At 43.6% G+C, this 16,794-nt stretch overlaps 1 protein-coding gene across 1 annotated transcript; it reads left to right on the top strand.

The window, feature by feature from the left end:
* Nucleotides 1–936: 936 nt before the first annotated feature.
* On the top strand, nucleotides 937–13,687 carry nwd1 (NACHT and WD repeat domain containing 1; the record flags this gene model as incomplete). The annotated part of the gene is made up of 19 exons (XM_079221485.1): nucleotides 937–1,090; nucleotides 2,004–2,089; nucleotides 2,218–2,334; nucleotides 2,580–2,934; nucleotides 3,011–4,310; nucleotides 4,740–4,943; nucleotides 5,094–5,247; nucleotides 5,863–5,980; nucleotides 6,319–6,483; nucleotides 6,651–6,848; nucleotides 7,690–7,812; nucleotides 7,885–8,084; nucleotides 8,842–9,105; nucleotides 9,820–9,910; nucleotides 10,202–10,350; nucleotides 10,649–10,922; nucleotides 11,049–11,602; nucleotides 12,539–12,644; nucleotides 13,356–13,687. 19 exons carry the CDS (start codon nucleotides 937–939, stop codon nucleotides 13,685–13,687), a joined length of 4,944 nt encoding a protein of 1,647 aa, XP_079077611.1.
* Between the last annotated feature and the right edge of the window lie 3,107 nt (nucleotides 13,688–16,794).

Below are 16,794 nucleotides of genomic sequence, written 5' to 3'. Positions count from 1 at the left end.
AAACCATAGAAAACAGGGAGAGAGGCTGTATTCACAGCGGCTCAGCACATATTTGAGAAAGCCTCTTTATCTGTCAAATTCCCCTGTGTGGCCTCACAGCTAGTTAACAGGTGTGATTTATTTATTTTACAGATTACAGTACGTCTCTGAATCCAGTAGCATAGTTTAGCATGAAGAAGCTAATGCTAAATCAACAAACTAGCACACTCAAAAAGTAGCTGCAAACTTGCTATCAATAGTAGTTACAGCTAAATCAAAATCCAATGTAAACTCTAATACGGTTGTTTAGAGGATTTTAAATTGTCTGGTTTCACAATCCCGCTTCAAATATGTAAAAAAGAAGAAGCCAATTAGGCTATTTATACACTAACTAATTACAAAGCTAGCAGTGCAGGTAGCCCAGCAGTTAGCGTTGTGGTTCAGGTTAGCTAACGCTTCAGTTTAGTTTAGTTTAGTTAAAAAAATAAATACACCTGTGGTGTAGTTCGTATATAGCCTAGTCTTAGGTTTTAATAATGAGATTGATTTAACAATTACACAAATGTAAGTGTAAGAAAATATTTCCGTCATGGAGGCACTTCCGTAATGGAGACTGCTAGATGTGACTATGTGTCAACGCGGGAAGTTTTCTCGTTACGGAGAATTTCTAAAGAGAGTAAAGTTCTCAATAATTCCTCAACCTCTAGATAAGAAGATAGTGCAGCATGCTGTTAAACATTATCAGCAGTGATGAAATACCACACATGATCAGAGTTTTGGTCACAGTTATTTCGTGATTATAAAACAGTGTGTAACACAGACTACGGTAGCACGCACTGCAGGTACAACAGCCGGTCATGTGGGAGAGCTGGTTGTCGTAGAGGAAATTCTCTGAGGGAAACAAAACAGGCTGAAGAGCAGCTGAGTTGAGGAAGGGAAGATCAGACGAAGAAGACGATGGCAGAGCAGCCAGCAGCAGCAGCAGCAGGAGGAAGAGGAGGAAGAGGAGATGTCAGCCTGCAGGACGTCCTGAGTGGACGGATAGATGGAGCTCAAAGGACGAAGAACGTCTCCAACATGATCCGAGTGTTCATCAGCTCCACCTTCACAGGTCAGGTCACTGTTTGTGCTCTCCACATCATACAATGGCCAAATCCAGGAGTGCTGCTGTGTACAGTGACTGTCTGTATGCAACCAGTGTGTGTTGCACTTGATAGGAACATTTTGAAGGGGCTCAGCTAAAGATTGTGAAATAATAATTCACAGCAGACATTTTGACTTGCCAAAGCAGGAAAAGCACTGGGTGGAATCAATAACACTAATGGTGTCTCATGGCTGCATTCCATTCAGGTGAGCTAGTTCCAGGTGTTGTGCAGTCACTCTGACATGGCTGGCCAGGACACGTCGTTACATCTGTGCTTTGCTGTGAAAAAGGGTCTTCTGTGGCGTCATTGTCTTGTAAAACTGTGAGGAAACTCTGCAGGAGAATTTCAAGTTTGTGAATGAAACAACAAACATGTGTGCACTGTGGTAACAGTTTTCAGTTTTTTAAATTTTGATCTAAAACCACAAATATGTCTTAGGTTTACAAAGAGTGATAAACTCACGAAAGAACAATGCATTTTGCTAAAGAAAGAAAAGTTATATACCTTATCTCGTAATAATGAGCTACTATCTCGTAATTTCCAGAAAATGTCTCCTACTTATCAAAAAAGATCTTGTAATCATGACAAAAGATCTCATGAATATGAGAGTTTGGACTTAGATCAATACCTCGTGCACCTGAAAAAAGACTTCATTGTCATGCTGAGTAGTGAAGCCAAACCCACTTCATACATTAATGGTCTTCTCCTGGTTACACAACAACACTCATTTGGGGAAAAAAAGTTTGCGAATTTCTACTGTGAAAAATAGTGCGACCAAAATCACTCCAACATTAACCTCGACTCTGCTGTGGTCATTTCAGATCATCTTGCTGATCTAGCTTTTAACTTTTTTTTCATCACCGACTGCTCTTTTGTCAGATATGAGCAGCGAGAGGAAAGCCCTGCTGGAAAGAGCCTACCCAGAAGTCCTTGCTTTCTGTCGCAGTCTGGGGCTGGTGTTTGAGGTCAGTTGTGTAATGTAAATACTCAAGTTTAAGACAAAGAAATCCAGTAACTGATAATATGATGTATAATGTGTAGGTACTGTGTGCGGTTTCAGTAAATACATTGATCAGTGAGGTCACTTGTTCAGGTGGTGGATCTACGTTGGGGGATTCGAAGCGACTCGTCTGGAGACCACGAGGCCTGCGAGATCTTCCTGCATGAGATCAAGAGCTGTCAGAGGATTTCAGCCGGTCCTGCTTTCATCGTGAGTCTCTCGTCTTCCTTAAATTATAATTCAGATTTTTCTCATCTTTTTAATGATAGTAAAAAAGGTTTTCTGTGAAAAGGAGCCAGCTGGATTTATTTGTTTTGACTTAAGTTAAAGTCATGAATCACACCGTGGTGACAGTACTTGCTGTTTGAATTGCATGTAATAAAGCATTTAATCCAGGATTATATTTGAGCTCATTCTTCCTCTTCTCTTTACTTCCCTGCGTCTGGGCTCCAAAGGCTCTGCTGGGGAACCGGTACGGCCACCGAAGTCTTCCTCGCCTCATACCGGAGAAACTGTTTGAAGTCCTTTTGTCCAAACTCTCCAAAAACCCAGAAGGCACCAAGCAGCTGAATGAGTGGTTCTTAAAAGACAACAATGCGGTCCCACCCACTTACGTGCTTCAGCCAATCACGACTCACTTCCCCCACTACAGCGACCTACGACCCGACAGCGGCCCGCAGCGTGACAAAAACCTCCTCTCCTGGCGTCTCACAGAGACTCAAGTGTTGCAGCTCCTACGCTCCGCCGCCACGGACGCTGAGGCAGCCGGTGACATCACAGCCGAGCAGAAACAACACTTCTTCACATCAGGTCAGAGATGTCCAACACAGTTTGTCTTTGTCTCAAACATTTTTGTGAAAGTTGATGATCTCTATCTTTTCCGCAGTCACAGTACAAGAGTTTGAGCAGGGTTTGTGGAAGGACAGCAGCGAATCGTCGGCTCTGCTCTTCGTGCGAGAGATTCCCCGCCAGAGGGCGAGGGATGGTCCCAAACGTTTCGCCAAGTACTTGGACCTGACCGCCGACGGGCTTCTGGACAAAGATGTTATGGGTCTCCTTGCTACCCTGAAGTCCCGCCTCTACGCAACACGGCAGAAGATCCTCAACTTGCACTGTGTGGAGCTCAGCAAAGGAAGCATCGACCCTCAGCGCAAAGAGCACGGCCAGTACCTAGACAGCGTCTGCGAGCAGTTTGTCTCGCAGATGAAGGCCAGGATCGGAGCGGCGGTCGATTCTCTGGTGGCGGGGAGGCGGAGGAAGATTTGGGGGAACATTGACGAAGAAAGGGAGGAAATCTCAGATTGGGTGGTTGAAGAAGTTGAACGGCACGCCACCATGAGCAGAGATCTTTACGGCAGGGAGGGTCTTCTGGGTAAGCTCTGCTGCGCCATGTGGGAGTCAACGAATGTCCACCACAGCCCGCTGGTGGTGCACGGGGATGCTGGCATGGGGAAGACAGCCCTGATGTGTAAACTGGCACAAGAGATGCGTAGTGTTCTGGAGGACGGGGCAGGGGTGGTGATCCGGCTGCTGTCGGATCGCCACCCTCAGAGGCCCGACATCGACCACGTCCTCCGCAGCGTCTGCCTCCAGATGTGTTTGTCTTGTGGTTTGGCTCCGCCCTCGCCGCTGACGGCCAACACTCACCTGGAGTTGCTCCGGTTCTTCGGGAACGTCCTCACCGAGGTTTCCCAGCAGGGGAACACTGTGCTCATCATCCTGGATGCTCTGGATCAACTTTCCGATCAACATCATGCTCACAAACTCCACTGGCTGCCCTCCGACCTCCCGCCCAACGTCCACATTGTGGTTTCCATGCACACCAACAGTGAGGCGTTCGCTAATATGCGGTTGAAGTTGAAGAGTTTGGGGAGTTTCTTTGAAGTGGAGCGTTTGTCCCGTGACGAAGGAAAACAGATGATGGAGTCGTACCTGCGAGCATCTCAGCGAACTTTGACCCCCGAGCAAAGCAATGCCGCGCTGCAGAGCTTCGAGCAGACGGGCAGTCCTCTGCACCTCACGCTGATTCTGTCTGCAGTCAAACGCTGGACTTCCTCCACCCCGCTCACAGCAATGCACCTGGGTCCCAACACACAGGAGATGATGTCACAGCTGTTCTTGATGCTGGAGGAGAAACATGGGAAGGAGCTGGTGGGCGGGGCATTAGGGTACATCACTCTGGCAAGGTGAGAAGATTTATTGTGTAGCCAGGCCTGCATTCTCTCTAATTCTTTATCATCAGAGTAGCGTACCTGTAGAGATGGTTTTGAAACATTTAAAACATAGTGGAGATAAAGATACAGAATATATATTTGCATAAAATTAACCTGCAAATGCAACATGGGGCTTTTTGAATGCATAATATTTCTTTAATAATACAATATCAGAAAATACATTTAAAATTACTTTGAGTGTTTCTCTTGTGGAGAAAAGGATACACAATGATTTAACAATGAGTTGAAAAAGCATTTATGTTAGTTGTGGTTTGTTTGTATCTGAATCATGTTGCCAAAGTTAGTACCAAAATGATAACAATAATGATAACAACTATCTTAAATTAAATCATCCACAGAACCTCACAAGGCCTAAAACAAACTGACCTTCTGACTCCTCAGGGAAGGTTTGCTGGAAGCTGAACTGCGTGACATCATGTCTCTGGATGATGACATCATCTGTGAGGCGTACAGGTACTCCCTCCCTCCGTCCCCCTCGTTGATCCGGCTGCCTCCCCTCCTCTGGGCACGACTCAGACGGGACCTCGAGGATCAGCTGGAGGAGCGTTGGACATGCGGGGTCGCCGCCATCGCCTTCAACAACCGGTGAAGAAGAAAAAAATATAATATATGTTTTATATATATATATATATATGTATATATATATATATATATATATATATAAATATAAAGATAAATGATCACACAGGTCAAATGTAAAATGATTGAGAAATGTGAGTGTGTTTATGTGTGCAGGCATCTGTGCGAGGCGGTTTCAGCTCGGTATCTGACGTCACAGCGGCGGGGACGGAGCGTCAGGATCCTGGCGGAGTACTTCCTGGGTCAGTGGTCGGGGAAACTGAAGCCGGTTGCTCTGCCGGGCCTGTCGCTGGTTCTCTCTGACAGAAAGGTACAGACTATACAGAACCAGGTGGCAACCTCCGGTTCTGAAGGGTGAAGCCAATGCAGAAGTCTCTTAAACTTCCATTCTCTCTATTGACCAGCAGGCGGCGACTCCTCTGGTTGCAAAAAGAAGTCAGATTGTATAGAGGTTTATGAGAAAATGATTATACTTCTTGCTTGATTTATTTCCTAAGTAAACATAAGTTTATGGTCTCAATCTCTAGTTTGAAGATCTTCTCGTAAATGGTCCATTTAGAGTCAAATAGATCATAAAGCAGGGTATGCTTGAGGGCGGGGCTACTGTGATTGACAGGTCACTGCCGCTACCAGAGCCATTTACGTAATTCCTCCACCATCCAAATATGTTCACCTTCATTCACTGATGACAAAAAGTCAAGAAAGTTTCAAAACGTCAGTCCTCAAACCATTGGGTGACGTCACAACGACTCACTGTCCACTTCTCATACAATCTATGCGTCTAACTGTGGTAATAGACGAAGATAAACTCTGCAAGTTGTTTGCTTCCCTGATATTATTCACAGGAACTGACATACCTGTATGTTTAGCTAGTCTGTTGGTGGTGTACTTTGATTGGCTGTATGGTGTCCACTGTACTATAAAGGTCCCGCCCCAGCCACTGTGGTTTGCTCCAGGATTGGCCAACGTCAGGAAGCTGCAGGAGCTGCCCCATCACCTGCTGCATGCTGGTCTGTGGGACGAGCTGCGACAGGAAGTCGTTGGTGAGATGTGGAAAGAGATGTGGGAAAATCCCAGTAGATCAGCAGTTTCTAAAACACTCAAACCAGCCCAACCAAGTTCAACTGGATTAATTAGTTTTTTTACTTAACCCCTTTTCATTTAAATCCTTAAATAAAATAGATTTAAAATGCCAGAATGCAGTATACAAAATGATGACACAAAAGTACCGAAATAAATATTGCATTTTTTGTTGTTTTCATTTTCAAACTTTAAATTGTATTTTTCATTATTGTTTATAAAATATGTTATTTAGTACAACTTCTCCAAACCAGTTCTGTCAACTCATCAGTTATTATTAATTAGTGCTACTGTTTTTCAGGCAGTGCTGAGTGGCTGTACTGTAAGAGCAGGGTGTGTGGGGTGTCCAGTGTGATCCGGGACCTGGACCAGTGCTCCCAGTACATGGACTGCACTGAGACCAGATTGATCCGAGACACTCTGCTCCTGATTAAACCCAGTCTGGACTTCCTGGACGGTCACATGGGTCAGTTATCTCGTGTCAATGTTTTATTATACAATGTGTCCTTTATAATTTTACTTTCAGAAACGAAATGTTTTCTAAAACCTAAATAAATAAATTAAGAAGTAAATGAAATGTTTGCGTAAAAAGCTAACGAATGCTGTCATTTTTATTTTTCCCTCTGGTTCCAGAAACGTTTCTCTTTTACACCGAGCTGTTGGCCCGACTCTCCTCTTTGGCCACGGCTTTCCCCTCTGTGATTGGTCAGCTGTGTCGTCAATGTGAGGAGAGGTTGCTGCTGTGCCCCGAGCCGATCCTCATTCCTAAGTGCAGTTTCCTGCAGCAGCCAGGGGGGGCGCTCCAACACACACTGACCGGACTGCTGGGAGGTCAGAAATATTACGTTGTTACTCTGAAAGCAGCATAAAGTTAGATGTAGTAGAACTGAAAAATGTATGATTGTTATATCGAAATTACAATTTGAATTTTAGTTCTAGCTTCAATAATTATCAGTGTTTTAGCAAATTGTAGGAAATCTAAGTTTTAGTCAGTGTGTCTTAATTTCAATTTCAAAACTGTACTTTACTTGTTGAGTGTAAAACCCCGGAAATTGAACCTTTAGAAGTCAGTCCTAACTTAGTTTTATTTTTTCATAATACAGCATATACAAGTTTTGTCTTTGATTACCGTAAAAGTCGGGTTACAAGGCGCTCCTACCTCCGGTCAGTGTCCCCGCTGTAGCAAGCTAGCTAGCGCTGCTGCTACTGGCCGCTGCTGCTGCTACTGCCCGCGTCCCCTCTGCCCAAGTAGGGTGTCGAGCCGGGGCTGGTCACGCTACCTTCGGTGGTTGTCGGAAGCTAGCGGAGACCTAGCGGAAGTTAGCAGGGAACTAGCGGAGCGCTAGCATGAGCACTAGCTGGCTACAGCGGGGAGCAAACGGGGACACTGACCGAAGATAGTATCGGCTTGTAACCCGACTTTTACGGTATATATTTTTTGCCACATTTATATTTACATTTTGCCACAGCAGTTGCTCAACTGCTGTGGCAAAATGTAAATATAAATGTAATCACTAGTGCTCACTAGTGATTATGGCTGGCCTGGAATTTAATTTATAGAAAATAATCAATAACATTACTCGGACCGACTTTAAGGTCCTCAAGCAGTTAAGTCTTAAGTGAGGTAGGACAAGTGCCGCATCAGAAGTTTGACCTGTCGCCACGTCTTCAGGTGTGCTCTGTGTGGACGTCTGTGTGGAGGCGGGTCTTCTGGTTGCAGGTTCAGATGAGGGCATGGTGGCGGCCTGGAGCCTTGCTGACCAGAGGCTCGTACACTCACTTCTGGGACACACAGGTCAGTCTGCGTTCTCTAAAGAACATCAAGTATGAAATAATATTATTATTTACAATAATAATCTGCGTGTAGGTGAGGTCCTGTCCGTCAAAGTGGTTGTCAACGCCGCCGAATGCTTCTCATTGGCTGCGGACGGCTCTCTGAGGAGGTGGAGCCTGGTGGACGGCCAACAGCTGCTCTGCATCCAGGAGGCGATGCCTTTTGACTCCACCCCTTCCTCAGCACACCTCCACCTGTCTGAACAGCTGATCTGTGTTTACACCAGGACACAGGTACTACCTATTATTATTATTATTATTACTACTAAAACTACTACTACTACTGCTTTTGCCACTGCTGTTATTACTACTATTAGTACTACTAATAATACTATTAAAAACTTTTAACTGGGACTAAATGTTATACTGATGCCTCTATATGACCTACTTAAGAAAACAAGACCACCAGTGAGAAGAAGACTTTTTCTATGTAGTCACTCAGCTTGTGTTGGTGCGACCGGGTTACATTCCATGAAAAATCAGACACAATCATGCAGGTTCACCAGATACTTATTCAGCGCAGACTCCAGTTAGGTATCTGGCAGACACCAGTTCACTGTGGACAGACCAAATCCGGCTTCAGTACGGCCTTTGACCTGCAGTCTTCACCACAGGAGCTTTTCAGATTCCCGCTGTGAGCCAACCAGACCCAGGACGTATTGCTGGGCTCGCTGGAGGGAAGGGAGGCACGGGAGAACCAGCATCAGGACTGCGTTGGGCAGACCTTGCTACAGTAAAAGTAGAGGTTCTCTAAAGAGAATCTGGAGTACAGAAATACTACTGCTTTTGTCCACATGGACCACCAAAATCGAGACGAAATTTTATTTCTGCAAAGTAGCTTTAATATTTAATACTATTAAAAATACTACTAGTTCTACTGCTTTTACCACTTCTCGTCCTACTGATATTGACATTCACTATTACTGTTGCTACTGCACATCTTTACCTTTAAGACCATTCCTGACGGATTCGGGTCTTGTTGTTGTTGCAGGTGAAGGTGTGGAAGCTGGACGGAGCTGAGCTCCTCCTCAGCAGCAGTGATGATGACGGGTCGGTGGTTCTGGGAGTTTTGGAAGCATCGGTCTTTCGTCTTTGTGGCTCTGGTCTGGTCAGGATATCTCATCCTGTTAATGAGACTCAAACTGTTGACACTCGGCTGGAAAACTCACAGAGAAGTTTAACTCCTGTGAAGACTGTTATGTTGCCGAAACGTGGGAAAGTGTTTGTGGTTTCTAAAGAAGGATTCCTCTATCAGGTATGTGCTTCATTCAAAATGAAGGTAGACTTTAGTGCAGAAAGAAATGATACACTTTCCATTATGAAGCTTTCTTTTTATGTAAAAAAAAAAGACTATTATAAAAGTTTGGTCCTCAACACCCATACAAAATAAAAAAATGCAAATCTTGTATTCAAGATTACGTTTCTAGTTACTTTATAAATTGGGAATTTCACGCACAAAACATGTAAGCTGAAACAATGAATCGATATAATAATTGGACAAAACCATTGTGAAGGTGTTACTTTTGACTCTCGGTAACTATGACGGCATTTCTCGATATTTCAACTATTTATACAAACAAACCCATCGATTGATAGCAAAAATAATCACTAGATGAATCCATAATGAAATTAATCATGAGTTTAGAGTTCAAAATGAGCTCCCCCTCAAACAACTACAACAGTAAAATCCAGTAAAAGTGATATGTTTTATTTTCTCTAATACTTTCAGTACATTTTCCTGATCACACTTAAATACTTTAACTCAATGCAGGACAGTCATTTTACAATGTGGTATTCATACTATTGCTACAGTAAAGAATCACAATACCTCCTCCACTACTGTTGTAGGTCACAGCCGATACAAACCCAGTGACCTTATATTCAACATTACAACCCCAACATAGTCATTTTAACTTCTGCTGCACACGATAATAACTGATGATGATGATTGTTACCTTCCTGTCTGCAGATTTCCAGGACGGGGAGACAGACAGCCGTCAAGTTTCCTCTGGTTCCTTCTTTGCTTTCAGTCACTGAAGATGAAAAAATACTGATAGCAGGTCTGACTCTGTTATTGATTTAACTTGTGAAATAAGTAAGAGTTTCTTAAACTGTAACAAGCTCCAGCTACAAATATTTTATTGTTTAAAAAACAGTGCTTGTGTAGTTTGTTTCCTCCGTGTTAATAAGAAAAACTTCCAAAACACTTAATTCAGTACTGAGGCTTTCTTCATGTTCAGCAGTGGCGTTACCAGTTTTCTCAGAGTAAGCTGGCCTCTTATGTGCATGTCATCATAGTGTGACAGAAAGGTTAATGTGTTCCAGCGGATCACTATTTGTGTCCTCTGCAGGAAGTGATCGGACTTTGAGCCTCTTTCACATCGACCGGGACTCTGTGGACGGATTCCTCGACCTCCAACACGACGACAGCGTTTTGTCCAGCTGTGTGTCTTCAGACTGCCGACTGCTGGTCTCGGGAGCTGCTGACCAACTCATACGAGTAACAGACTAAGATACAGTAGATGTAGATGGTGGAGTAGGTAGGAAATGTGCTAGCAGCTGCTTCACAATAAAAGCCCTCCTGTGGCTACACAGTAAAAGCTGACCCAACAGCTTCACAGTTAAAGCCATCCAGCTTCTTCACAATTGGAGTAAATGTCTGAATGTTGCTTCATAGTAAAAATTTTCCAGATGCTTCACAGTAAAGGCCTCTCAGCCGCTTCATGGTAAAACAGCTCCGGCTGTCACAGAGGCAGTATTTATGTGTCCCTAATATTCTGTATGAACTTCTGTGTCAGATCTGGTCGGTGACCACTGGTGCGCTGCTGGACACTCTGTGTGGTTCAGACTCTCCCGTCACTTCTGTCGTGCTGTATCACGGCTTTGTGGTTTCGGCCTCGCCGGCTGCCGCCAGCGTCCATCTGTGGAATCTGAAGTACGACACCCGCCACAAGCCCACCGTCCACATTCCCGCTGGCTGCGCCCATGCTGCTGTCATTAAAGACGCAGAACGAGTTTTCTACGTCCGGCAGCAGAGCCAGACAGAGGTCATCAGCTGGAACAACAACACAGGTCACTTCTGGTGCAAAGTTAGAGCACAGGCACAAAGCGATGCACTTGTTTGTTGTTTTGCCAATACACATTGACCTCCATTCAGCAGGTGGGGACTACTAAACCTCCTCTTGGATCTCCCCGCAGGCTCTCTATCGGAGCGTTTGCCGGTCTCTGCTGAGGTGTGCTGTCTGGAGGTAGCGCAACACAAACGGCTGCTGTTCTGCGGCCTGACCAGCGGCACCGTCCTCATCTACCCGTTAGCGTTGCCCCAGGAGACGCTCTGTATCCCTCCTCCAGAGAGCCTCTCCAGGGTGCTCTGCCTGGCCGTCGGCTCCCAGGAGACGCACATGGCGGTGGCCTACGAGGACTCAGTTTGTCTGTTCGAGATCACCACCAGAGACAGTTTCCCCACGGTGGAGGGGCCCGTGAAGATGTTCCCCCTGTCCCTCCTCCACGCCCCGCTGTCCTCCATGGCCCTGCTGTCCGACCGCAGGCTGCTGTACGGGACCAGCTGCGGGGAGGTGAAGTTCCACGACTTTTGCAACGGCAGCAGCTCCGACCTGGAGCCTCAACGCAGCAGAGTCACCTGCGTGGCGGTCAGCAACAGGGGCACCCATGCCCTGGTGGGCTCCGAGGACGCCGTCCAGAGGCTGTGGAGCCTGAGCCCACTGGTCCTGGACCACACCATGGAGTACAAGGTCACAGCTCCTGTACATCTGCAATAATCCACCAGAGGACGTTTTCCCCACTGACTACATATGATGTACACTTTTCATAACTGCCTATCATTTCCAGTGGTGGAATTGCTCAGTACTTTTACAACAGTGTAGAAATACTCAGTTACAATCATACTTAATTTAAAGGACCTTAGCATTAAATATTTCATGAATAATGCATCATTTATTATTGAATTATAATTTGTGATACATTAGAATCAGTCATCAATCATATGAACAAGGAATTGTATGTTTATTTCATTGCTCTTAATGTACTTACACAGAAATAGACATAACAGCTAGAACAAGGACAACAACGCTGGAAAAAGAAAAGAAAAAGAATATACTATGTTGACGCATGTATGTGAACAATTGGTATACATACCAATGTGTCTACTTAGTATTACTTTCTATATTACGGTACACAAAATATATTGAATGAATGATTAATGCTATTTATTTATTAACTAATATTGTCAAATACATGTGAAATAGTAGAATACAACGAAAATACTAAATAAATAAAAGCAAAGTAACAAAAAGTATACAAATTGTATTTAAGTACAGTACTTGAGTAATTATATTTAATTATCTTCCACCACTGGTCATTCTAAAGCATACCATCAGATTCAGAAATAACTTTCTACTCAAATATGCAAACTTGTATTTTACGAATGAAATGATTGTAACATAATACCTCAAGTTATCATTTATACACAGTAAAATGCAGCATTATAAATGTTCATGTATAATTATGTAGTTGTAAGCAGATATAAGGACATTTTAAGTGTTTATTCATGTCCAGTATTTGTCAACAACTATAACTATGCTTTATAATGTATAACTTCCTCAATGAGTAAACGTTATATAATATTATCATTATACGCAAACTCACAATGTCGCAATGTTGCTGTTCAGGGGTTATTCTTCGAAGGCGTCCTCTCTGCTGCTTTCTCTGACAGCGACCAGTTCGTCTTCACTGGATCTCAGGACAGATCTGTCCAAGTCTGGGATGTCGCTACCGGTACGTTCTGGTCCACTGACAAAACGATCCAACATCTCCCAACGTCTCCCAACTATTTCTGAAAAACAGGATTCATTTCAACCGAGAAAGGACACAATTTAAGCAAAAAACATGTTTAATACCGTTATCTCAGGATCACAAGTCAATGATGTCGTTTTCTTGTGAAAACTAACTTTGTTATCTTGAGACAGCATATTCAACTCATAATCTTGAGAAAACAAAAGGCTGTTTCCTGTTTTTACTGGCTTATCATAGATCAAGAGTAGAATGCAACGTGCATAAATGACTGTGGTCCAGTCAGCTGACACTAAAAGTAGGTCGTAATAATATTAAATGGCTTATATAAGATATATGTGTGGATTATCTCCAAATTGATGTAGTAAAAATGTTTGATTTTTTGTCTGTATGTACTCAGATATGTCATCAACTCAAGTCACTGTCAAGAATTATTCATTACATTTTTTATCGGCAACCCAAAAAGCAAAGATTAAAGATATTTCCCTTCACAATTTAGTGGTTTAAGTTTAACTGCTGGTAATAACCTCAGCTCACCACAGCTTCTGTGCCAACTGAAAAATGCACCAATGTCACTCTTGAACAAGAAATCGTCTCACACTAACACAATGCTGATGAACTGAGATCATCAGGCGAGTACTTGGAATGAAGAGCCACTCATCTGTTTGCCTTCCCCTCGTTGTTTCTTCTCGTCAGGAAACCTGCTGTACGTTCAGTACGTCTATTCCCCCGTCGTGAGGATGATGACCTTCAAGAACGGCTTCATGGCATTGTCTCAGCAGGGCTTCGTCATCAGAGAGGTGTTTCGCTGCCCGGACCACGTCAGTCCCGACTACAACCCTCTTAGGAACGTCAAGGCCCACTACCGGGTCACCTCCAGGGAGAAGACGGACCGAGCGGGCCAGCAGGGCCAGCAGGGCCAGCAGGGCCCCGGGTCCATCCTCCAGGACTACAACCCGGCCCAGTTCAACCTGAACCTCACGAGCATGTTCCAAGAAAAACCCTCCTCCGCCTGTCTCATACTGTAGGACCCCGGGCCCAAAACCCCCGGGGCCTCCAGGCTCTAGGGAGTTTTCAAAAGACAATAAGGGAAAATCTGTTTTTATTGTTAAGAAATTAATTAATGTACAAGGTAACTACACAAATGACACATTAATGTAAAAAATATACCGTAAACATCTTATTTATAACATGAAACATGTATTAAAACTTATTTTTAGGTTTCTGGATTCCTCATATACTTACCAAAATATGACTCAATTTAAAAAATGTCAACAGTGCTTTGTGGCAACAACAGATTTACACAATTTAGCCATATTTTGGCTAAAATATGAGTATAGCATGAGTGAGTGCAGACTTCAGATGGACAAAGGAGAGGAGGGTTCTGCTGCAGTTGACCCAAAACTAACTACACCTGCTGTCCTGAGTGAAGACAACAAGGGGCAAGTATTGATTATGAATGATAGCTTTTCAGTTGACCGCTACTGCGCTTTTGCAAAGCACGATCCGCTAACCCCACAGAGTAACAATACACGCTCAAACTCTGCTCCGACACACCATTTGTAAAATAAAAAGAAGTAATATGAACAATAGGTGTATTTTTCAGCTATTATAAATGTTAATATCCAGCTAAGCTTGTTAGCTTGTTATAAACTAGCTAACTCGTTTATAAGTTAGCCAGAGCTGCCAACTTTTCAAAAAACCCTAGAGTGAGATTTTGTCGGGGGTGACCAAAATTTTGCCGCGCACTCAGCTACACACGTTGGTGGCTCAAATATCAGGAAATTTGAATTAGTTTGGCGTTGTACCCATGTTGTACCCTGCATTTTGGTGGTTTGTGGGGCCTAAAGTCATTAAAAGGGGCGGCCTACTGGAGATGGACAACATTGGTTACATTCTGTGAAGCAAAGACATAGCTGATGGTCCACCCCCAGGACATTTTGGTTTAAGTAGATGTTATTTCATGCATTCTAGTGGATTTTTGGGTGGTTTGCTAAAGATGTAGCCTGGTACCAGCTGAACTTAGCCCCGCCCACAACATTTGAGGTCTGGAAGTTCGTCTGGCACTGCTCCGTTGGGGAGAAATGATCCAAAATCAAAAATTGTTCGGACCAATCAAATTGTCAGGGCGGGCTTTATACGATGATGGACAGATGACAGTAACGTAATCAACCACGTCACCAAAGAGCGCTTGGGAACCACATGTCATTAACATACCTTAGTCCAGGGGTGGGCAATTCATTTTCCCAAGGGGCCACATGAGAAATTTGGACCGTTGTGGAGGGCCGAACCAATAGTCTGAACCTAATTCATTTAACTCAATATGAATGTTATTACTTTATTAAAAAACTGTAAATTATATTGTTTTGAGCTGCTACTGATAAGAATACATGTTACAATAAGGCTATGAAAATAAGTTAAAAAAAAATGTAAACCGTACCTTAAATATGTATGTTAAAGACAAGCAATGTATTAACTTTAAGCAAAAGCAATAAGTGCTTTTGATACTCGGTGAGAAAAGTCCAGTCTGTGTTGCTTGAACAAGAACATGAAGTCTGTTGAATGAGGTGGAGATGAAGGACAGCTGACAGGTATCAGAGAGAGAGGATCTGATCTGTTGAACTTCATCACTTGAATGTTTGTTCTCATGTAGGTAGATCCAAAGAGAACCAACATCTTCTGAGCATCTTTCCTCATGTGAGGAACGTTCTCCTCTTTGAGAGAAGAGTGAAGATCCTGACATAAAGTGCTCTGCCATAGTGGATCAGACCGCAGGTCAGATCCGCGGCGGCTTTGCGCGATTCATTTTCAATCTGGAGGCGGAGACTGCAGCGCGAGGCTCCTTGGGAGGCGGGGTCTCGCGACAGAAACTGCATAACAATACGCTTTCACTTCAGTCTCCAAGTCGGCAACACTGCCCGTAGTGCGGCTGCATGAGCGCGCGCGCGTGCGCGCACACATAAATAAATCGCTTTCAAAGTAAAAGCAGTGCCGTTTGTATTGCATTCATGGCGTGCACCTTATTTATTTATTTTTCATTTTTGATTGACCTCACGCGGGCCAGACTGGGAGAGCCGCGGGCCGCAAGATGCCCAGGTCTGCCTCGCCTCCTGAGTTTCTCCCGCGGTTGTGTCTGTTTGAAAGTCTTCTTCTGTTGCTAACTTCGGGACTCTTTGGGGTAAATAGGATGTCTATGCAGCGAATAGGTTTACAGATGCGCTCCTTAGCGCCATCTATCGTCGGGAGTTTGAAAAGGAACGAACGCGCCTTAGCCCAAAATCAGAATTTTTTTTTTGGCCGTGAGAAATTGGTTGTGTGGCGTGAGTGCGTGTGAAAACATGCAAAAGCGTGTGTCACACGGCGAAACCGTGAGAGTTGGTAGCTCTGAGTTAGCTAACACGCTAATAACCTCAAGTCAAAACCAAGCCTTCTTTCCAAGTCCAAGAGTTAGCATATCATTATCTAAATTATGATTATGATTTAGATAATTCCCCCAACTCCTTTTAGGGAGAGATAAAAACAATTAAGTAATGTTGCTTTTTTTGACGGATAATTCAGCTTAAAAAGATGCTCAGACTGATCAGTAATCATAATAATTCAGTAGAAGTCAGAGTTCTTTGTAGTAAAGATCACATTTAGTTTTGTGGTTCTAAAGTTAGTATAGCCTACTAACCAATTGAATTATACTGTATCATTTGTTTATTTAAATAAAGAAAACAACATGCGTTTTTCTTGTACTAAAGTGCTCACAGAAGACATTTCAGCAAAACTGACAAAAAATTTGAAGCAGTTTTTGTTTACTTGTCTATATCATTTATAACGAGGAGATCAGGAAACACAGATTACAAAAACAGAATATGTAATATTATATTAGAAGATTATATATTCCAATAATTCGTCAAATTTAATAGATGAAAACAAATCTGCAGTCCACTCCTCTGTAGGTTCTTAAACAAAAAATGACGGCTGCCGGTTTTAAAGGCAGCAGTATAACAAAGTGCTGGTCCACCGGAAAGGCACATGATTGGGCAATAAACACAGAGCAGATAAAAGCTTTTCCTGTGAGTCAGAGCCTCTATTGGGAGTTTGAGTTAAACATTAACGGGACACCTGAAACATCTACCTGCACACTCTG

This window comes from Taurulus bubalis (assembly GCF_910589615.1).
Source record: "Taurulus bubalis genome assembly, chromosome: 7".
Classification (NCBI taxonomy): domain Eukaryota; kingdom Metazoa; phylum Chordata; class Actinopteri; order Perciformes; family Cottidae; genus Taurulus; species Taurulus bubalis.
The sequence above is the reverse complement of the archived record's forward strand: the minus strand, read 5'-3'. Positions and strand labels throughout refer to the sequence as shown.